Raw genomic sequence first — 25,291 nt, forward strand, 5'->3', positions numbered from 1 at the left:
AATAGATATTCTGTATAATCATTCTAACAGCTTAGTTAAATAAGGGAAAATGTCAGAAACTGTAACCTAAATCACATTTACAATCTAACAAAAAAGTGTGAAAAACATAATACAGACGCAGCCCATTTTAACGAACATTCTAACCCCAAACTTTCGCGAACACGAACAAACCTGTCGGAAAAAATTCGAGAGCCGCATTCATTTTTTTGAGTGAAAATTTTTTTTTATGAATTTTTACTATTTTTTATAACTTAATACAAGATATTGTATATGGTATTTTGATTATTTCGATTAGATTTAGTATATTTTGTTGATTTTTTGATTGTATTTATAGCTCACATCATTAGAAGATATGCGTAGTCAATAACGAACACAGTACCAACTTACGAACAGATCCATGCTACGAACGGTCGCTCAGAACGTAACTCGTTTGTAAGGTGGGGAGGGTCTGTTCTTTTACTGTCAGGTGACCAATTAAACGTTTATAAATCAGTTTTGATAGTTTAATAAAAATTGTATGTAATAATTATAATTTTTTTTATAATTTTATATTTTATCTTTTGTGTTTATCCATGGTTTTTTTTTTTTGTAACAAACATTATTGGTGATTCAACATTAATTAGAGGACCCCCTGCAGTACCGTCGCAGACCCCCTACAGTTAAAGACCCATGCTTTAAAAGAAAGGGGTCATATTTAAACTTCCTACTCAAGTAGGACTGTGGATTCGTCTCAAACATCTGTCAGCAAGAACAATTCAGGCTTTCATCAACCTTTGTCCATTATGGTGGATGTCACTACCAGGGAGAACCTTGCAAACGATCTACAAGAATCTAATCATGAAAATAAAAGTCATTGTAATTAACACTGGATAACAATAGCAAAATATCTACATATAGAACCAGTGTATAATAAAGAAACCTTCTGAAATTGCCAAAGAAACCCAGAGTTATGGATGAATTATGGGTGAATTGTTGCCTCATCTCCACCCCATCCCCTTCCCTTTCACGTCTCCTGCTAAACCGATTACTCTGTATCGCAATACAATTAGCACGGCACCACAAAGCGAACCGAGCTTCTCCGAGCCGCCGGCAACCGAGGCGAATTGTCATGATTTGTTCTTCTACAAGAGGACTGCCACGATAGAGTGTGCATAGAGGTTCATTTTTCAGCTGAGTCTTAACATTTGGTACAAAAGAAGTGGTGACGAGACAGTTTTGTTAAATCCATCTACTTCATCACTCAATGATCGTTCCATTAAAATGCACTCCATTTTTACTGCATTTGTCAGCAAACTGGTCGCGTTTGCCTGTGAGGTCGCAATCAATTTCCCCTTCATTAAGTTTAGCTGGTCTTCAGTCTTCAGAAGCAGCCCTGAAAGTGTGCTCATTCTTATTTAAAGCAGGTTCACCAACACAAAAAAACAGAGTATGCCTTTCTACAGCGAAAAAAAAAAAAGGGAAATTCAATACATTTCACCACAGATATATGCTTAAATTATTGTATTTCCTAGATTTGCTAATGCATTCGAACTAAAGTACCCATAAGGAAGGCATCAGCCCAAAACAAGCAAGTCTTTTCCAAGCAGGTTTTGTTAATGGAGGCTGAAGCCTGCACTGAATGTCTCACTTGGGTGCCCTCCCTAAGCTTCGTGACTGTGAGTCGGAAGGAAGTATGCTAATGAAAATGTTGTACACAGACACACTTTTGGCAGAACGTCATCAAACCAAGCCAAGCGGAATAGATCCAGCTAATGTGTGGTTAATGTGGGAGTGAGGCAAGGGGAAAACCTGGCACAAAAACTATGGCAAAACGATGGCTTTTCATCAATTTTGTGGACACACATCAGAGCATGAAATTGGCTGAAACCGTCACATGGCCACCGGGCACCACCGCTCCAAACGGTACACCAGCGATCCAAGGAGATGCAGATGGTGGATTCAATCCAGATGATGTTCAGGTCTTAGTCAATGAGCATGTCTGGAGGAAAAAGGTAAAATGTGCCCATGCTTGGGTGCGGAGCTCGGCCACAACCGGAAACCACAAAAACAGAGAATTCGGGCAATGACCAAAGAATTCCATTCTTATTTTGTTAAAACAAAATAAATTGAACCATTCTGCCATCATACTATCATTGTATATCATGCAATTTTCCAAAAAAGGCAAAGAACTATAAATCATGTTAATAACACATTACATTTACAAAATTTGCTACATACATTTAACTCATATATAAAACTGAGCCGTTGAGAGCTTAAGTTATAGATAAGGGCCTTGATCAAGGGCCCAGCAATGACAGATTGGCGGTGCTTGGATTTGAAATAAAATTACCATTAAAAGTTATTATTTAGGCAAACAGGAAAATCCTGTAATGATGTCACGAGACGACACGTGTGTGTGTATATATATATATAAAATGTTTTATGATTTCATGTAAAATATATGAAAAAATAACAAAGGTTGTATACACCAATCAGTCATAACATCATCTGGAGCAGTTTATAATCAATATTTGACTAATAACATGACAAAAACATAAAAGAAATGTAATAAAATACAACCTATTAACTAGAGATGCAGACTCATAATTTGCACCACTCTTAAGAGGCTGTAAGCCAGTGGTACCGCTCGTATTCACTGGTCTGGAAGTGGCGAACAAACCCTTTTGTTGGCTGAGACAAGCTACCTAGCTTCGGGGTTAGATGACCTCTCCTCACAAAGTCTAGCTTTTCTGGAAAATGGATTTTTAAGAAAGTCTGAGACCAAATCAATTTCTCACCTCTGTCAGCCATTGTGGGCATAAAAAAGTCTAACTCGGATGTAGTTGTGTGCATAGCTACAGACGTATTTTTCTAGTCGAACTTGGCTGTAACAGTTTCCCTCTGACCAACCAATTAGAGGACGGAAAAATGCTGATGCAATTCTGGGAGGCGTGAGGGGAATATGTAATGTGGCATGATGGTGTTGGGGTTTGAACTCATGACCTTCTGATCCAGAGTCCAAAGTCTAAATCACTGAGCTATCATATCTCCGTGGAGCTGTCTTTGTGCACAGGGGTATTGTCATGCTGGAACAGCTTTGGGTCACCTAGTAATGTGAAGGAAAAATTCAACTGTATCCAAAGACAATTGTGTTCTTCAACTTTGTGGTAACAGTTTGAAGAAGAACCACATATGGTTAAAAAAAAAAGTCAGGTGTCCCAATACTTTGTATATGTATATAGTATATGTTGGGGGAAAGAATTAAAAGTTTGGGAATGTTCCTGAACACAGGTGGGTGTGTGTGTGTGTGTGTGTGTGTGTGTGTGTGTGTGTGTGTGTGTGTGTGTGTGTGTGTGTGTGTGTGTGTGTGTGTGTGAATGAACAGATGGTGGAAGTGACAGAGGCGTCGCTATTTCGTTTAGTATTTACAAACACTAATTAACACATCATTTTCTCCTTGTGTCACCTTCTTCGCCTGCGCTCACGAGATCAGATTTTGGAAATGACTTAAAAAAAAAAAAAAAATTAAAACAAATAAATAAATGTGTTTTTTTTTTTTATTCATTCAGATTTTGTATCCATAATGTAAAGGATTAGCGAACAATTTTAACAAGAAGTTTTACATGACGAAGTATCAAGTCATAGATCATTAGTCCTGATCTCAGCACTCAGCAGAAAGCTGAAGGTGAATAATGAGAGCTGTGAGCTGAGGCGATGTGTCATGCGTGCTAAGCACACGAGACGGAGGACACTTAATCAGCAGAGTCGCCGGAATTGCCGGGGCGCGCCGTATCGCGTTGCCTCTGCAGGTGCATCGCTCAGGCTCGAAACAACTTAAGCTCCATTCCAAGAAAAGGAAAAGAAAGATAGTCAAGAAGAGAACGCGATCAGACAGTGCAATCAGACCGAGCCGTGTTGGCACGATTCCCGCAATGCTTTTTGGTGCTTCCCAATAATTATAGACACTAAGGGAGAAGAAAAGAAATGTGAAGGGATAATTGGAGATGAGCTCAGCTCCCCAGGCTCGGAGAGCACAGAACGCTGACCTCGTACAAAAGGTGTACATAATTAGAGCAGGCAGGCTACAGCGAGGTGCAGGATGAAGGCCAGACTTCAACATCTGTGCATGTTGGGTAGCCATATTTTCGTGTATTGCATCGTAAAAATAATATCAGTTCACATTTAAGTGTGAACTTTAATGTAGTTTTTAAAATAATTTAATTAGAAACAATCTAATATACAGTATAAAATCGTCATTACTGTGATCTTTAAATCTGCAGAGATTAATGGCGGTAAAAAAGAATATGGGAATATCATCAATTCCATAAAAGAAACCAAAAACCACATCATTTTTGATTACAAATGTCATATTAATAAACATAGAAAATGGGCAAAAAAAATTCTATCCTAAAAAAAAAAAAAACTATAATTTTAATTAAATTAAAATATAGAATTAACATAGAAATAAAGTCAGAAAATATGTTCTGGCATACACATTAATATACTGGTCCTGAATTTTTGCATTCTTGTACACTACATTTAAAAAAGGACAATAAATCAGTCAATCAATTTGTATTTGACAGTATTTTTGGAGTATTTTAAGGCTACTGATCGGAAGGCTGACTGACAGACAGACTGGTTTAAGCAATGGTATTGCCAAACTGCTACTCCTGGGGCCCTTGAGCAAGGCCCTTAACCCTCTGTGTTCCAGGGGCACTGTATCATCAATGGCTGACCCTCTGCTCTGACCCCAGCTTCCTAACATCACTGAGATATAAAAGCCTCTTTACCTTACCTTAACCTTAAAGTATTAATACTCTTGAACCTGAATCTGTGTTCCACAAGAAACCTGTGGTTTCCATCAGGGCATCAGGGCCGATACTGACATACACACAGCGAGGAGATCTCATAACACATAAAACATGCCTGATTTTATTCCATTACTCTTATTGCATTTTAATTTAGGGTGCTAATGCACAGACATTGACCCTTTTTCACCCTACATATGTCAAAGCTGACAGATTCTAATTTATTCCCCCTCTCTCTCTCTCTCTCTCTCTCTCTCTCTCTCTCTCCCTCTCCCTCTCTCCCTCTCCCTCTCTTCCTCTCTCTTTGTGTTCAGCTTCAATTTTCATTCGAATCCGAAAGGAAAAAGTTAAAATAGTCCTCGCTTTATGATCAGGCTGCAGTTTTCTCTTAGTGCCTTCTTATTACTATATCAATACAAAATAAAAGAGCAATGCTGCAAAAAAAAAAATGGTAAGAGATCGATAATGTGCCATTAGTGCGCTCCTGAAAAAGAAAACTTTTGTAGCCAGAAATGCCGCAGCCATTTTCAACATCAGACACGCATTTATGTCTTTAATGTAGTTGTGTGTGTGATGAATGCTGCAGGACCTACATGAATTCATACGCTTTGGCTCCGAACCTGCTAAAGCTGTAGCTCTTAAGTTCCAATAAACGCTGCATTGATCCAGATTTTTTTGGAGAAAAGTTGTCTGATTGATGTAAAGGATAAAATGTAAGTAAAATTAAATTAGGAGTCAGAATTGTGATGCTGCCATTATTAGGAGTTAAGACAGCAAACTCTTTTAGTGGGCGGGGCAAGTAACAGTAAATAACAGTAAATGTAGCCAATCGGAGGCGACGGTATGTGGAAGAAGGTATTAAACAGGGAGTAGGAATAAACTGAGCCAAAATATGGAAGTAACAATAGATGAGGGAGGAAATGAGATGGAGAGAGTGGAAAAAAGAAGAGATAGATGAAGGGAGTAATTCAAAGAGGAAGGAAGGAAGAAAGGAAGGAAGGAAGGAAGGAAGGAAGGAAGGAAGGAAGGAAGGAAGGAAGGAAGGAAGGAAGGAAGGAAGGAAGGAAGGAAGAAAAAGAGGGAAAGGAAGAAATAATTGATGAACAGGAGAGCGGTAAAATAAAGAGGGAATTAAAGAAAGGAAAGGAAAGGAAAGGAAAGGAAAGGAAAGGAAAGGAAAGGAAAGGAAAGGAAAGGAAAGGAAAGGAAAGGAAAGGAAAGGAAAGGAAAGAGAGGGGTAATAAAGGGGAAGGAAAGAAACAAAAGGTGTGAAAGGAAGGAAAAGATAGAGAGAATGGGAAGGAAGGAAGGAAGGAAGGAAGGAAGGAAGGAAGGAAGGAAGGAAGGAAGGAAGGAAGGAAGGAAGGAAGGAAGGAAGGAATATAAAGAGGGAATGGAGGGAATAAATAAATAAAAAAAGAAAAGAAAGAATGGAGAGAGGCAATTTAAGGAAGGAAGGAAGGAAGGAAGGAAGGAAGGAAGGAAGGAAGGAAGGAAAGGAAAGAGAGGGGCAATGGAGAAAAGGAAAGAAACAAAAGGGGTGGAAGAAAGGAAAAGAAAGAGAGAATAGGGAGATAAAAGGAAGGAAGAAAAAGGAAGAAGAAAACGAAAGAATGAAGGAAGGAAGGAAGGAAGGAAGGAAGGAAGGAAGGAAGGAAGGAAGGAAGGAAGGAAGGAAGGAGAAGGGAAGGTTGGAAGAAAGGAAGTGAGATGTGGTACCAATGTAGAAATAAATATCAGCTTATCATGGAGAACAATCCTGAACCGGTCACTGGACCTGATTTCAGTCTGACGATCTCTTTAACAGCTTCGGATTAAATTATGGCTCATGTATGAGTCCTTTCAGATAAAAGCAACAGCCGAATGAAAAAACGTTAAACAGGAAAGTTACAACCTGAGAGCGAATTTCCCGGAGTTCACACACAATAGGCAATGCAGAGTGAAAAACCATGCATTCACTAATAACCCTCTAATACATGTTCGATCATGTGACCCTAACACGACCATGTTTAAATGAAAGGTGCTCATTTTCAAAGTTCTTGTGCACGTAATTATTTCAATTTCTTTTTTAGACTTTATGTGCGTGTGTGTGTGTGTGTGTGTGTGTGTGTGTGTGTGTGTGTGTGCGCACACGTGTGTGTACACGGCTTTGTGCCTCCACCGACCGATTCAGCGCTGCAAACTCCACACAATTTTATCTTCGCCTGCATTCTGTTTGGTACCAGTCATCGCCATGGCAACCCTTTCGCCACCCCGACTCCCACCTTCCTCACACCTTCCAAAAAAAACATCAAAAGAAAGCAACAGCCATTTATAACAGTGTCTGAAGAGGCCAAAAGAAGGCGGCAAGAAACAACAAGTCCAAGCCGCGGATGAGATGATTTATTGCTCCACGTTGCTCGCGAGAGAAAAGAAAAGAATTGTTCACTTTCTCCTCATTCTGGACGTCGAAAAGACTGAAGCCAGAGGAAGTTTGTGAACCCGTAAATTCTCTGTGGTAGAGAAAGTCTCTGACTCAATGAATAATCATGCTTTACACTGGAAAATACATTTCCCCTGTTTTTAGTCAAGGTCAAATTCGATTGCACTTTAGCCGTGAAATTAGAGCTCAGGAAGTGGAAATGAAAAGTGGTAATGGATTAGGCCGGTGACACGCACCAGCACTTTACGCTCAGCTTGGTTTGTCTGATAAGTCTGCAAGAAAATTCAAAAAAGAAAATGTGATTCCTTAATGAACAAAGACCAAAAAATGACAAGGTTATTTATTTATTTTTTTTGCCATGAGCACAATAAGTTTTGGTGAATTGGAGAATTCAAGTTTGAAAAAATCTAGTTCATATGACATTTTACATAGTTGTCTATCCCTGTTATGCTACAAAAAATTGTGATCAATCAATCAAACTTGCAATTTCTATATGGACAAAAAGTACAAACAAAAATTTTGTTTGTACTGTTATAATAAGCTCCACTCTTCTGGAAAGATGTTCCACTATATTTTGGAGTGTGCTTGTGAAGATTTGTGGAGATCCAGCTTTATACCAGGTAGTCCATCAGTCCATCAGTCAGTCAGTCAGCCAGTCTGTCAGTCAGTCTGTCAGCCAGTCTGTCAGTCAGTCTGTCAGTCAGTCAGTCTGTCAGCCAGTCTGTCAGTCAGTCAGTCTATCCGTCAGTCAGTCTGTCAGTCTGTCAGTCAGTCAGTAAGGCAGTCAGTCAGTCAGCCAGTCAGTCTATCAGTCAGCCAGTCTGTCAGTCAGTTAGTCAGTCAGTCAGTCTATCAGTCAGTCAGTCTGTCAGCCAGTCTGTCAGTCAGTCAGTCAGTCTGTCTGTCAGTCAGTCTGTCAGTCTGTCAATCAGCCAGTCTGTCAGTCAGTCAGTCTGTCAGTCTGTCATTCAGTCAGTCAGTCTGTCTGTCAGTTTGTCAGCCAGTCAGTCAGTCTGTCAGTCTGTCAGTCTGTCAGCCAGTCAGTCAGGCCGTCAGGAAGTCAGAAAGTACTAAAGTCACTACAGTCTACACCGATGTTTTTTCCAACTAGGAGATTTGACTGATAGTTGAGTAAGAAATCAGGTCCGGCTTTTACTTTTCAGGTAATAAAAATTTGAATCCGTAATGTGCTCATTACTCTTTCAAAAAGCCTGAATCCCATCAGTCTACCTACAATAATTGGATTTCATCTCAATGAATAATAAATGTAATAGACCTATTTACATATCCTGTTGACTATAACATTACTGAATGATTAATGCCTTTTGTTACCTGTTTATAGTCATGAATTGATGCCTATATGCTGTAGAGGTTGCTTTTTCCATGTAGTACTGATGAAGAATGTAAAGAAGAGAGGAAGAAAGAAAGAGAGAAAAGAAAGAAAGAAAGAAAGAAAGAAAAAAAGAGAGAAAGAGAGATAGAAAGAAAGAAAGAAAGAAAGAAAGAAAGAAAGAAAGAAAGAAAGAAAGAAAGAAAGAAAGAAAGAAAGAAAGAAAGAAAGAAAGAAAGAAGATAGAAAGAAAGAAAAAGAAAAAAAGAGAGAAAGAGAGATAGAAAGAAAGAAAGAAAGAAAGAAAGAAAGAAAGAAAGAAAGAAAGAAAGAAAGAAAGAAAGAAAGAAAGAAAGAAAGAAAGAAAGAGTGCTTCAGGGTTCAGGGAGCATGAAAGCGATGTATCTGTAGCCTGTTCTTCAGTTCTGCAGATGGACTGAGTGAAGATTTATGATGAAGCTGGTAATAATAAGTGCCGTGATTGCGGTGCTCCTGTGTACCAGCACGTACTCTAACCTCTGTTATTATATCTCTACCGAGTGATTCATCATCGTCTACTGGTTAATAATCCTGAGATGATGCCTATACATTGAGACCATTGCTTTTTCTCATGCACTGATGATGTTCTTGTCCATGTAGACCTTCATTTAATACAAAAACATAATCTTGTTCTAAAATTGTTTCATAATCTTCATAATCTTCTGTAGTGCTTTTGGTCGAGTGGAAATTTTCACAGTTTGTTCCATGAACCGGGCCGCCCAAACCCAGCATCTCAATCCCACAACACTGAGTTCTTTTATAAAGAGGTACTGATGCGTATGGAAATGAAATGTGAGTGGGTCCGGCTTTTCCCAGAAGGACAAGGGCACTCTAGAATTAGACCTTCCTTCAGTGTCACATCAACCTGAACGAGGCCACGTCCGGAAATCCTCTGTGGATACGCCATGTCTCAAACAAACAAGCGATCAGAAGTATAGCACAATCAGTGAGCGACCAACGGCAAAGTACAAGGTTCCTTATAAAAGACTTCTCCGAAATATCAAGTTTTCAGCTCAATGAATGTCAAAAGGCTCCGATAACAACGCTTCTTGCTTTATATATATTTGTAGTTCTAGGTCTTTCGGTTTCTCTGTTTGGTTGGCAAATACAGACTACTGCCACTTGCTGGTATAGAAGAGTTATGTTCTTTCATTCAACCACAGAACGTACACGCACGGTTTGGTGTTCCTGATGCGCCTACCTAGTAATCAGCCTAATTTGCAGCACAATCGCCAAATGCCAAAAATCGTCCCGATTAATCGTTCCACCTCTAATGACCTCTAGTGACCTGCTATAGAGCTCTGACCTCAACCCTACTGTACACTTCTGGGGTGGATTGGAACGCTGATTGCCCACCTGCACAAATCACCTACATCAGTACCTGAGTTCACGAAGACATTATGGCTGAATAAATTTCAACAAATCTCCACAAGCACACTTCTGAACATCTAGTGGAACACCGTCTCAGAAGAGTGGAGGTTATTAGAACTGCAAACGGGGACTATATGTGGAAAGAAATCCTCCAAAAGCACAAACCTCAAAAAGTGCAAATCATTTGGTTTTCCACATGTTGACAATCCCAACGTGAATAAATCAATAGCTAGAAATGTAAAGAATGAACATGGCGAGGAAAAACAGCACGCAGTGTAAAGGCAAAGCCCTCGGCGGGGATTCGGCATGACAGAAGGTGCCTCGTGTCACACCAGTGCTTTCCTCATTAAGGATTTTGCACTGGGTGTGACGCGGCAAGTACAGTGACACTTAATTTCTTCCACTTTCCCTTCAAAAAAAAGGTGTTTCTGGAACTATTTTTTGCCCTGCATTTTTCACGCTGGGAACGGATAATATTATCGTGTGCTTTAGTGGCATTTGTTGTTGTTTTGTTCTTTCTGAGACGGAGCTGCAACCCGAAAATCGGTCTAAAGCTTTGAATTGTCATTCTCAAACCATTCTCATAAACAGTAAATATTAGTAAAAGTATAAGTTAATTTGCATTACGATGGTTTGATTTTATGATCTTACGATGACGAGAGTGATACAAATGAATTTTATAAAAAATCTCAATTTTCACGAGGACATTTTAATTTGCGTACGATATATTGGGACGCTGCCAGGATATCTCGCCTTGGGAGATGCCTTACCCTTGCCAGCGGTCAAGAGTTTAGTGGTCTCGGTGTTAGAGCGCATATTTTTTTGGTGGTGGGCAATTTCGGCTCGTCTCTCCACTTTTTAATCAGCTCCGCCCTCCACATACATATATACTGTAAAGTTTATACATTACGTTAGTGTAAATTGCTCCGTTTTGCTAAATTATTAACTGTCATTTGTTAAATTATTAACAAATGACAATATATTACCTCATACTGGTCACCATTCTTTAGGATTCCTGGGTTGGCTAGCCCATGTCTCGACTTACGATATTTTCAAGCTAGGAGGGTGCCATTGTAACGCATCTCCATGTGTACTATTTTTAGAGCATCTTACAATTATGTAATTTATACCACTAAGGTGTTTGACGGGTAAGGGCCTGGCTCAAGGGCCCAACACAGTGGTAGCTTGCTGGAGCTGTAATCTTAATTTACGACCTTCTGTTTAAAAGTCCAACATCTTAACCACTATCATAGTCTGAAAAATAAAATCAATAAATAAAAACCAGTCAATAATAAAAAGCTTATAATCAGCTATGGAAAATTGGTGCCAAATGAAAAAGGCATATGATAGTACGTGTTTATGTCTGTGAAGATTCCTCAGTTATCCGGGTGCGGTTATCTAAGTCATATCAACTAGACTTCTATCTGGTTCTCTCTCCATTTCACTACTCATCCAAGGAGCCTCCTTAGTCTGAGGAAAGCTGGCAGGATTCCACAAATTTTTGTATGCTCCAGGGTCAAGGATCCTCCCCTCCGTGAAAGGGATAATTGGGAGGTGAGATTGGGGAGGGAGGTGTCAGGAGTAAGGGGAGCTGTTAGGATGTAAACCCCGGGAACAGAGGGTATGGGGATAGTGTATAGAAGTATAGGGAAGTAAAGATCAGAAAGTTTTGGAGTAGATATTCAGGTTTTTTGCTAGTGGACGTGAGAAGAAGTCTTGATCTTCTTGGGGGTGAAAAGGTAGATATTTTGGACAGAGAAGTCAGACGATGTAAGAGAGAAGTGAAGGAGGCAACCTAGGTTTTGGACATAATCTTACTCCTATTTTTCATGCTGTTTTTTCATCCACCCTCAGGAAGATCAAGACCTCTTCATACCCGTGTTATAACTCGGCATGTATTGTATGTCCTTAATCATCCAAGGTCAAGTTAGCATGCTATCTCAAACAGATCTACTGTAGCTTCTGGAAGGTGGAGCTTTGTATGCAATGCAGGAAAGGGGCTGGGACTGTAGGGGTAAACAATCAAACCGATCAAATCTCATTTACCGTCTTATTAGCTGCACCTACTGAATCATAAGTGTCTAAATCTTGACAAATCTGGACACATCCTGCTTCGACCATGCAAAGGATACATTGAGCGACAGCCCACAAGAGTTTCGAACAAAACAGCACTGATAATCCTTAGCTTTTTTTTATGCTTCTAACCAAGAGATAAATACAGCCACTGTTTTTCTTTTTTTCTTCTCAGTAAAGGTCACCGTTTGAAGCTGGAATTTTTTTCTCCTTCAGATAGGAAATGAAAACGGTCTATCGGCACGTTATGAAAAGTGTAGGTCCAATGAAAGCCCAACGAAAACAGACACAGGTGTAGTGCAAGTTGGCTGACATTAAGAGGAAAAGGCCATGTCTTATCTGAGGACGCTGGAGGGATAAGCGGATGCGTAAGGACGAAAGAACGAGGTGAAGAGGCACGAGCGAGAGCAAATGTTATTTAGCATGGAATGGTCAAGCCTGAACACACATTCTGTATGATGTATACAAATGTTTTTTTTTCCTCTAAATGTAAGACTGCAGGCAGAATTCTGACAGAGTTCAGGTGCAGAATACCAAGTAAGTCTGATTATGCCCCAAGTCTGCTCGTCTGGCCTAGATTCTTTGTGAATAATACAACTCGGGGAGGATGTCACGACATTCCACACAACGGGACAGAAATACACTGCCGAGGAATGGAACGATCAGCCTGAGGCGACTGTTGTTTTTCCGATTCGGAGCCTCAGGGTGAGTCTATCTTTAGCCAGATTCGCATTCAATTTTTTTCACACTTTGACAAGGTATCACTGGCTCTGCCTCTTTATTCACGAACAGCCGCAGGTAAAACAATGGTATGAGCAAAGGAATCTTTTTTGGAGAAAAAAAAAAAAAAAAGAAACACAGACAGCCTTCAATTCTGACAAACAAAATCAAGGGATGAACAGCCTTTAAAAGGTTTCTGAACACCAACGGCGAGTAAAGATTTTTTTTTTTCCCTTGCAATAACTACTAGCAAATAGACAGAGCAAATATCAGTGATCCCTATCTCTGTTAAAGGTAAGAAGCCCAAGCCCGGAAACAATAAAGCATTGAGTACACTTGTTTGTTTGATAGTTTGAAGATCGATTCTGACAAAAATGATGGGCTCTGTTTGCTTGGCAAATAACCTGCAGTGTAGGTCATATATGTTAGTTATTACATGCACTTTCAAGAAGATGTGAAGCTTTTTTTTTTTACTTCCCTTTTTTTTTTTTTATGTCCTAATCTTATATCCTAATCAGAATTATATGGCAATACTCAAATAAACACATTTATTTAGCATGTTTTACAAAAATAATAATAATAATAATAATAATACAAATATTTATTTAGTTCTACAAAATAATTTATATAATAAATTAAATACATTACTAAATAAAATAAAAATAAAATAATAATAATAATAATAATGTCTGTAAGTAATGCAAATGCAATAGTACTAAATAATACAAATAATACTTAAATGCTAGTAAAAAAAAAATTCAGTACTAAAAAAATAAAGTAAACAATTATACTCTAAAATTATTAAAAAAATTTAAATAATAATCAGTCAATACTAAGAGTTAATATTCAGTCAAATAATACTCAACTGGCATGAAATAAGGTACTGATAATACTAAAAACACACAAAAAAAAGCCAAATACAAGTATAAAACATTAATGTTGAGTAGTCAGTAATAAAAAGATAACACTCGTTTAGTTAATTATGCTGAAACCCCCTGAAAAAAAATATTTCATTCTAGTACTATATAAACTAATAATAAGTCAGTAGTAAAAAAGCCATAATACTGAAATCCGAATAGGACAAGTACTATAAAATAATAATATTTCGAACAATAATTAATATTTGAAACAATAATACTGATTTTATTAAAAAAAATAAAAATAAAAAAACAGCACTCAGGCAAAACATAATATCTAAGAATTAACCAATACTAAATACTCATAATATTCTTTTATTGCTAATATCCTTATAATGTTCATTTAGGAATCAATAAACTGATAATTCATTTAGTACTAAATAACCTCTAATACTCATTCAGTACTAAATAACCTCTAATACTCATTCAGTACTAAATAACCTCTAATACTCATTCAGTACTAAATAACCTCTAATACTCATTCAGTACTAAATAACCTCTAATACTTATTCAGTACTAAATAACCTCTAATACTCATTCAGTACTAAATAACCCCTAATACTCATTCAGTACTAAATAACCTCTAATACTCATTCAGTACTAAATAACCTCTAATACTCATTCAGTACTAAATAACCTCTAATACTTATTCAGTACCAAATAACCTCTAATACTCATTTAGTACTAAATAACCTGATACTCATTCAGTACTAAATAACCTCTAATACTCATTCAGTACTAAATAACCTCTAATACTCATTCAGTACCAAATAACCTCTAATACTCATTTAGTACTAAATAACCTGATACTCATTCAGTACTAAATAACCTCTACTACTCATTCAGTACTAAATAACCTCCAATACTCATTCAGTACTAAATAACCTCTAATACTCATTCAGTACTAAATAACCTCTAATACTCATTCAGTACTAAATAACCTCTAATACTCATTCAGTACTAAATAACCTCTAATACTCATTCAGTACTAAATAACCTCTAATACTTATTCAGTAGTAAATAACCTCTAATACTCATTCAGTACCAAATAACCTCTAATACTCATTCAGTACTAAATAACCTCTAATACTCATTCAGTACTAAATAACCTCTAATACTTATTCAGTAGTAAATAACCTCTAATACTCATTCAGTACCAAATAACCTCTAATACTCATTCAGTACTAAATAACCTCTAATACTCATTCAGTACTAAATAACCTCTAATACTTATTCAGTACTAAATAACCTCTAATACTCATTCAGTACTGAATAACCTCTAATACTTATTCAGTACTAAATAACCTCTAATACTCATTCAGTACTAAATAACCTCTAATACTTATTCAGTAGTAAATAACCTCTAATACTCATTCAGTACTAAATAACCTGATACTCATTCAGTACTAAATAACCTCTAATACTCATTCAGTACTAAATAACCTCTAATACTCATTCAGTACTAAATAACCTCTAATACTCATTCAGTACTAAATAACCTCTAATACTCATTCAGTACTAAATAACCTCTAATACGTATTCAGTAGTAAATAACCTCTAATACTCATTCAGTACTAAATAACCTGATATTCATTCAGTACTAAATAACCTCTAATACTTATTCAGTAGTAAATAACCTCTAATACTCATTCAGTACTAAATAACCTCTAATACTCATTCAGTACTAAATAACCTGATACTCATTCAGTACTAAATAACCTCTAATACTCATTCAGTACTAAATAACCTCTAATACTCATTCAGTACTAAATAACCTCTAATACTCATTCAGTACCAAATAACCTCTAATACTCATTCAGTACTAAATAACCTCTAATACTCATTCAGTACTAAATAACCTCTAATACTCATTCAGTACTAAATAACCTCTAATACTCATTCAGTACTAAATAACCTCTAATACTCATTCAGTACTAAATAACCTCTAATACTCATTCAGTACCAAATAACCTCTAATACTCATTCAGTACTAAATAACCTCTAATACTCATTCAGTACTGAATAACCTCTAATACTCGTTCAGTACTAAATACTCATTCAGTACTAAATTCATAAGCCTATCCAGTACTAAATAATTTCATACTACTTAACTACTGTAGTATTAGATAACCTCATAAAACCCACTTAATACTAAATAACCTTACAATAATAACCTCTAATACTCATTCAGTACTAAATAACCTCTAATACTCATTCAGTACTAAATAACCTCTAATACTCATTCAGTACCAAATAACCTCTAATACTCATTCAGTACCAAATAACCTCTAATACTCATTCAGTACTAAATAACCTCTAATACTCATTCAGTACTAAATAACCTCTAATACTCATTCAGTACTAAATAACCTCTAATACTCATTCAGTACTAAATAACCTCTAATACTCATTCAGTACTAAATAACTTCTAATACTCATTCAGTACTAAATAACCTCTAATACTTATTCAGTACTAAATAACCTCTAATACTCATTCAGTACTAAATAACCTCTAATACTTATTCAGTAGTAAATAACCTCTAATACTCATTCAGTACTAAATAACCTGATACTCATTCAGTACTAAATAACCTCTAATACTCATTCAGTACTAAATAACCTCTAATACTCATTCAGTACTAAATAACCTCTAATACTCATTCAGTACTAAATAACCTCTAATACTCATTCAGTACTAAATAACCTCAAATACGTATTCAGTAGTAAATAACCTCTAATACTCATTCAGTACTAAATAACCTGATATTCATTCAGTACTAAATAACCTCTAATACTTATTCAGTAGTAAATAACCTCTAATACTCATTCAGTACTAAATAACCTCTAATACTCATTCAGTACTAAATAACCTGATACTCATTCAGTACTAAATAACCTCTAATACTCATTCAGTACTAAATAACCTCTAATACTCATTCAGTACCAAATAACCTCTAATACTCATTCAGTACTAAATAACCTCTAATACTCATTCAGTACTAAATAACCTCTAATACTCATTCAGTACTAAATAACCTCTAATACTCATTCAGTACTAAATAACCTCTAATACTCATTCAGTACTAAATAACCTCTAATATGTATTCAGTAGTAAATAACCTCTAATACTCATTCAGTACTAAATAACCTGATATTCATTCAGTACTAAATAACCTCTAATACTTATTCAGTAGTAAATAACCTCTAATACTCATTCAGTACTAAATAACCTCTAATACTCATTCAGTACTAAATAACCTGATACTCATTCAGTACTAAATAACCTCTAATACTCATTCAGTACTAAATAACCTCTAATACTTATTCAGTACCAAATAACCTCTAATACTCATTCAGTACTAAATAACCTCTAATACTCATTCAGTACTAAATAACCTCTAATACTCATTCAGTACTAAATAACCTCTAATACTCATTCAGTACTAAATAACCTCTAATACTCATTCAGTACTAATTAACCTCTAATACTCATTCAGTACCAAATAACCTCTAATACTCATTCAGTACTAAATAACCTCTAATACTCATTCAGTACTGAATAACCTCTAATACTCGTTCAGTACTAAATACTCATTCAGTACTAAATTCATAAGCCTATCCAGTACTAAATAATTTCATACTACTTAACTACTGTAGTATTAGATAACCTCATAAAACCCACTTAATACTAAATAACCTTACAATAATAACATTCAGTACTAAGTGCTCCTAAAATACTCTACATCTAATACACTGAGTATTAAATAAACTTATAATATTAATTCGGCAGTGAATAACCTCATAATACTCACATTCAGTACTAAATAACTTGTATTTAGAGTACTGAGATTTTGAAAAATAAAAACAATAATAATCCTTTATAATAGTCCTTTAAAAAAAAAAAAGATTCAGCCTATACGATATAATAAAGAAAAAAATAGAGAAAATATTTATATACTAGTCAGCATTGATAAATACTAATAATACTCAATGGGTACAAAAAACAATTGAAATAAAATGTCCTCTTTTGAAACATAATGGGCTAATAATTATGTTTTCCCAGACATGTCTGGTTAAGAGCAGAACTTTAAAAAAGAAAAAAAGGAAAAAAAGACAAACACTTAGCATTGCTGAGAGCGAAATGGCCGGAAATTTTAAATCGAAAACCGGTGAATGAGAGCAGTAATGGAGGACACAATGACCGAACAGATCATCCCAGACCTCCCTCTGCATTACTGACCCCCAATTTTTGCTGAAAAAAACACCACACAAATCCTGCACAGCTTCAGCCATGTAACAAACACAGATACTCTCCTGTAATGGATGGAAGGAAAAAGGAAACAACACATTTTTATTTACTAAAAATTAGCTCTAAAGAACGAGCCTTGGCAAAGTTTCTATCCCCACACAACAAGTCTTGCAGCTAATGGTCAGCAGAGCCCGATGGACGCTGAAGTGCTTCAGAAAAAAAAAAACAATCCGAGCCATTAAATCAAATGCAGTTCAGCTTAACAGGCCGAAATGCAGAGCTGAATATAAAGACGCTATCACTAGCAAATGGTTCAAAATGACCCCGGTTTTTAATTGATAAAAATATAAATCTAGGGAGGGCTAGTTAGTACGGTTTTGATGGATTTTCTACGTGATAATCATGATAAGATGATTCGTCTTTACTACACTGTTCTAAAAAAAAATTGTATAAGCGTTGTACTTGAGTTTCTAGTTACATATAGGGTCATAGAATATTCATGGATTAAATGATTACTGTTATCAACTACTTACTTGTAGTTTATTTTTTCAAAGTTAGCGAGCCAAAGAATTGCAGCTTGTTACGGAGAAACTCAACATCCTCTGTCTCACGACTTTCTATTTATGGCATTTGGCAGATGGCCTAATCCAGAGCGATTTACAATTACCTCCTTCACACATATGAATAGTTAAGGGCCTTGATCAAGGGCCCAGAGGTGGCAGCTTGGTAGTGCTGGGATATAAGAAGTCCAACATCTTAACTAGGGAGCTACCACTTCCCCTTCCTCTAATAAATGAAATGGCCACTTCTATAACTATTACTATTAAAAACACTTCTGACTGAAATATTTTATTACGTCCTCACAGGAAAAACCTTTATCACCATATCGACATTTCATTTTTTTTTTTTTTGTGAATAACAATATATTTCAAATCGGTTTAATATAAAACTGATTGCAGTCCATGTGACAGCTGTTACTCGGGAATCCGACACATTTTCCATTTCAAAATTCCATCCTTTTCCAGACTCAAATATGTAGAATTCCATTAAAATATTTAAAGTCAAATGATAAGACACCAAAACACGTTCAGTGCACAGCATTTTATAACTGCGATTCTGAAAAACGAAATTCTAATAATCGTCCCTTTTTAAATTTCATTTTTGAAATGTAAACCTGTAAACTGTAAATCCTACAACAACAGAAGGATCGTTCCAGTGCAAATCACCCAGAAACTACAAAACAGAACTAAAGTCTTTTAACAAAAACTCTTCAAAGGTTTTAAAAAACAAGGACACATTTTTAAGTAAATGAAAAGTAAAATAAATGTAAATATATATATATATATATAAAAAGGTAAAGGTTTTTAGCCTTTTTTAAATGTATCTGGATTAGTGTAGACGAAGCATCTGTTTAAAAAATATATATATATTTTTTTTTTTTTTACTAATTCTTAGTTTGATATTTTAGAAAAACGAATAGGATGATAGTATGGAAACACGAATTTTTTTTATACTTCTTTTTTCCATACTAATCGAATTCCATACTTTTTCATGCTTTTCCAAAATGCGTAAGAACCCTGTGGTACTATAAAAATGATACCATGTTCCAACCGGCCTGATGACAAACCTGCAATTTGCCCAGCACTACTTTTTAGAAATGCATCAACACCTTCTGACCAAACCTTGTGAAGACCCCAGTAGCTGTGAAAAGGCAACGCTACCTGCTGCGTGAGACTGAAAGTGTGAAGTGGCAGACTATTACAAATAGCCTTTTTACTGGAAAAACCATGCAACAGTTGTAAAGATCCTCAAACAACTTTTGAATCCTGGCAGCCAGACACTGATAAACAAGCGCTGAAACAAACAACGGGTTTTGATGAGTCCCAGACAGATGACGGATTCACCACCTGCTGTGGAGCTTATCCATGTAATGTTTACACAGCAATAGGAATTTCTCACCGCCGATTTCAAGCCTCATTTGCAGGTCGATGCATGAAAATATACTATAAGATTTTAATGTCCTTTTTTAACTTCCGGCCCCCGACTTCCGGGACCTAAATTAAAATGATAACAGTTCCTGAAAACAGCGTGTTGCATACACAATTTAGGTATCTTTAGAAAGAAGACACTTTGAGCTTTACTATGCATCATCCAGACTCGTTAAAGTTTCTTGAATAAAAATGTCCTGCAATAAAAGTCCAATCCTGGAGCAATCCAGAAATGTGATAGGCTGATAGTCACATTTCTCTCAGGTAGGGGTTAAAGCTCCCATTAAATTATTACCCGTTTGCTTTTATAATAAGCTCCACTCTTCTGGGAAGATGATACACTAGATTTTGGAGTGTTTTTGTGGAGATTTGAGTTCATTCAGCCAAAAGGATGATAGTAGTCAGGTACTGTTGTAGGTGAGAAGACCTGGGGTACAGTCAGTGTTCACATACAGTGTTCACATATATCCCAAAGTTGTTGTAAAGGTTGAGATCAGCCATTCCAACCCATGTAAAGCGGATCTTCATGGAGCTAGCTTTGTGCATATTGTCATGCTGGAACAAGATCAGTTCTCCTAGTTTAAATGTTCAAGGGCATCGTATACATTTACATTTATGGTGCTTGGCAGAACTTATCCAAAGTGACTTAAATGTATAAACAACTGAGCAGCTACTGAATGGGTTAAGGGCCTTGCTCAGGGGCCCAGGAGAGGCAGCTGGTGTAGCTGGGATTTGAAAAAAAATAAATGAGTGCACCTACAGGCTACATGCTGCCCCTAATCCAACTGACATAACAAACACGTCTAGAAATGCGTGTACATCTACTCAAGGTGTCAGACAGCGCCGCGGGAAACAGAGCGAGCAATTAGTGTTGGACTCTGCTGAAGAACAGTGAGGGCACCATCATACAGACACACACACACACACACACACACTCCCTCACTAACACACATTCGCACAAGCACAACTGTATCACTCGCTTCAGTCCCTCTGAGCTACCGAGGGCTTTAAAAATAAACTCAACCTCTAAAGACTAACAGGAAAGTCATGCTGCTGAAAACCGGCCATCCTGTAAACGAAACGTTTTTGACGTATGCTTGTGCTCTGCTAAGAGGCCGTTCGTGAGGCCGTGTGCAGTTTCTTTTCGAATTAAAGGCAGCCGTCTGAAGCTGTGATGATGCAAGCATGTCAAGGACTCACCCCTGCCTCTCCGAGTCGACCAGGACTCGCACCAGAATTCCGGTAACCGCAACCAGGATGGGGTAATGATCCACGCTCTCCAGTCCTGCGCACACACAAACCAGAGATAGGCAGCTATAAGAACTCTATGAATACTCAGAGTATTAAAAACACATTCATTAGCTGGGGTTAATGAGCAAATATAAAACAAATAGCACACACTAGAAATATGAGATAACTAAATATTTACTAAGCAAATAAAAAAAGACTCCAAAAATATTTTTCTAACAAACCACTACAAGCAGCGCAAAGCCAATACTAATTAGGTACCAGAAGTTAAGTAGACTAGTACTAAAGATCACTTTCTAAAAGAAAATGCACTCTCTCAATAACAAACTTTCAAGACAGTGTTCAAGCAAAAGGAAAGCAAAAGGCACCTAATGATTGCTACGTCAGTTTCTATACACTATACACTATTCTATACAGTAGCTATGAGGGTAATGTTGCAAACAAGTCCAAATCATTATCATTAAATTGTATTAAAGTAAGGTTCCTGTTTCGTTTGTGTTTTGTTTGCTCCTTTTGATCTCGTCCCTGCCTTAATGCTTTGTAGAAGGTTATAAGACTTTACATACAGGCGTCTGTCATAAGATTTGGAAAGTGTTTTATTGTTTTTGAGACACATGCGTGTTCCTTGTATTTACGCGCCGCCAATTAGGGAACGGGCAAATGACTGGAAAGAAGTTGACAGATGAACTGAAGTAAGTTGGAGAACAGGAGGGAAGATCTTAGCAGACTGCCTCAATCCCACATTCAAACATAGAAGTGGAAGCATATTGGTTTGGTGTTGTTTCGGAGCAGGGAAGGATGGAAACTTATTCTGGGTGAAAGGAATAATGAACCAACATGGCAACCATTCCATGCTACTCAATGCTATGAAATTCCGTCTGAAATGGGGCTAACCGGAAACCAACTTCACCATACAATAAAGCAATGACGCGAAGCATTGGGGACCACTAGAACCATGCTGAGATTCCCAGCAGCTAAGTTAAAAAGCATTTAGATGTACAGCATATGTCATTTTCTCTGCTATTTATATTACCAACCAAAATAATAATAAAAAAAAAACAAAACAATGAAATAGATTGTGTTCTTAATGGCTGTACATGATGACGTAAAAACCTACGAAACTGTGCCAGAATTTGATAGAATCAAGTGAGCTTTGAAAAAAGAACAATGTTCCAGGGTGACAATAGGAGCAATCACAATCAAGTTCAGACCAGAGACGAGGTGTAAAGTTCCCCCTTTCCCTGGTTAATGGAGGATCCTGATCTCCAAATGGGGGTGTGTTTTTAAGTCCCACTTCTGTCATAAAAAAATGTCTTAAGACAGTGAGTTTCTCTGGGCTACTGATAAATATTGTCAATCTCTCTGTGACATGTCAGTCTGACTAATCAGGGCTGAAGAAAAGTTTAATATCCTCTACCTAAACTGAGTTATGCTTTACTGACTCTTCTTCTGATTTAGATTAAGGTGATAGACAGAATAAAATAGAAGCCAGCAAGGTCAAGTGTAAAAATGTAGTCATTCTCCGCAACCTATAAAGCTCCGACCAGCACGACCAGCACGCATTGTTATTTGCACATATAATGCAATATAATGTGAACATATTTGCAGAAGAGCTAACTTTGGAGCTTTATCATCAGTTAAAATGGCATTTCAGATGATGCAAAAAAAAAATGTTTAAGTGAATTAATTTGATAAAAATATAGTTATATATATTAAGGTATGTTCAACTTGTAGTACATTTTGTTGACATTATTATTTCGGGTCGGTGTACATATGTACTTAATGCAATCCTCATTTTACATGCGGAACATCAGTTTAAATCGGAGTTCTCTCAGAAACGTAAGTGAAGTGGCAGACTGCAAGTTTGTTCCCCTGCGAATTTCCCCGCGAGTTTGTTAACTTTAAGCGAATTTGTTGAATTATTATTATTAAACATGAAAACATAGACAACAATGCCAGAATTTGTTTTCTGCATGCAAGAAATTTAATTGGGTAATCGATTAAATTGGCACAAATTAAACTGATTAAATAAATGGAACAAATGTAAACTATTTAATTAAAATTGTTCCATTTATTTAATCAGTTTAATTTGTGCCAATTTAATCGATTACTAATTTAATCAATATGATAAAGTGTATTTCAATAATTTTATTTATTCTATTCTATTTTATACATAATTTTTTTTTTAAATATTATAAAATATAATTTTACCAAGCAGACATTTTATTTAAAATTGTTTAAAAATGTAAACTGTTGATGTTCACTGTTATTAGGAACCACGTTAATAAAAAATGGCAAACGATTTAATGTTTTGAATTTCTTCCTCCTAAACCTAGAGAAATTTACCCAAACCGTCTTAAAGACCGAGGTACGTACCAAACCATGAATTCTGTGTACCGTTACACCCCTAGTGTTTACTACTGTATGCCTGGATAAACACAATTTCATTGGAATTCATCTCAGCGTTTACAGACAAAAATCAGAACGGATTCCCGCAGTGGTGCCACAAAGGCGGCAGATCCCGTACATGCATCAAAAACCAGTGTGGCGTTGCTGATAACGCGTCAGTCATGCTCTAAAATGTAAACCAGGCTCGAGCCATTGAAGACGATGAAGCGATACCAGCTGACATTTAACTAATAATTGGATTTCTGAAGTGTGGAAAATCAATTTAGAGCAATTTATTTAGGCTATAGATTATTCGCTATGTGTAAACAGAAACCGATGGATCCTGTCAAGTCCAATATTTTCACCCTCAAACATTTATCATTCGACGTATACACCTATTCACGCTGAGCTCTTTACTTATGCAGCGGTACTTTGACCTGCAAATGTAATCACCTTACCATAGAGTCTGTATTAAAGATATAAATCAGTCTAGAAATGTCGATAAGCGTCGAATGTGAAAAAAGGATTCAGCGTTCCTGAAATGAGATGCTATCAATGCTACCTGAATTCAATCTCACTAACTTTTTTTTTATTGTTTAGGCTTTATAGTGTTTCCCTCAAGCAGATTAGCATTTCGCTTTCACTAAATGTCTCTCAGAGCAGAACTGAAAATGTCACAGGCGAAGTTTCGAGCTGCTTAAAAACTGATCTATATACAGCTCACCTTGCCCAAGACATGTCGCTCTACGTGCTTAGAACTAAGAGGGTCACCCCGAAATTCTTGCATTATGAATATTGTCATTCTACAATGTCATGTCTGACAAATTGGCACTCGGGGGCTGAGGAGAAGTTCAATATCCTCTGGCAAAATTGAGTTATGTTATAACGCAATAAGACTGTCCTCTCTTATTATTGTGATATGAGAAGGGGTTGGATTAAAGTTGATATATAGAATAAAAGAGAAGTCAGTCAGGTCAAGTGGTAGCTTTAGCTAAGAATAATATGCATAAATTAGGGGGGCGATGATGCATAGAAAAGCAAAAACTTGTAAATCCAGGGATCTCAATATGTATAAAACCATGGTTTAAATATAACAATCACACATAACTCCCAATTAGCATGCGTTACAATTTTATAATTATATTCCCACATTCTAATTCTTTATAAGAGCTCTTTAAACAACACCGTTTTTACACCATTTTGATTTACAATACAGATAAAAGACATTGCATAAATACGGCAATTTAGCCAATTCTGAGCTTTATTTTTAGTTAAAAACAACATCTGAGGTGTGGTTGCCACCAGGGTTGGGTAGAGATACATTAAAATGTATTTTAGAATAAATACTTTAACTTAAGTGTATCAAAATAAAAAACTTTCTTTCGGCTTCTCCCGTTAGGGGTCGCCACAGCGGATCCTCCGCACGTTTGATTTGGCACCTGTTTTACGCTGGATGCCCTTCCTAACGCAACCCTCCCCAATTTATCCGGGCTTGGGACCGGCACATAGAGTGGCTGGGGATGGTTCCCTGACCGGGGATCGAACCCGGGTCGCAGCGGTGAGAGCGCTGCATCTTAACCACTAGACCACCAGGGGAACTTAAGTGTATCAAAATAAACTACAAAATACAACAGCCACACCATGTCTCAAAATAAACGAGTGTATTCTTGCATTTAATAAATACAAAAAATACTTTTACAAGGGCGCATAAACCAGAGGAAAAATACACACATCCTTTACTCAAGTAGAAGTAATGACA

The 25,291-nt window shown here is 36.6% G+C and overlaps 1 protein-coding gene across 1 annotated transcript in view; it reads right to left on the reverse strand.

Moving 5' to 3' along the window:
- rnf123 (ring finger protein 123) overlaps positions 1 to 25,291 on the reverse strand; it is a 166,419-nt gene that overhangs the window by 68,852 nt on the left and 72,276 nt on the right. The window contains exon 35 of the mRNA XM_083534394.1: positions 21,097 to 21,181. Coding sequence (XP_083390520.1) covers positions 21,097 to 21,181 — 85 coding nt within the window. The remainder of the gene's footprint in view (positions 1 to 21,096; positions 21,182 to 25,291) is intronic.

Source organism: Silurus aristotelis (genome assembly GCF_946808225.1).
Source record: "Silurus aristotelis genome assembly, chromosome: 28".
In the NCBI taxonomy this organism is placed as follows: domain Eukaryota; kingdom Metazoa; phylum Chordata; class Actinopteri; order Siluriformes; family Siluridae; genus Silurus; species Silurus aristotelis.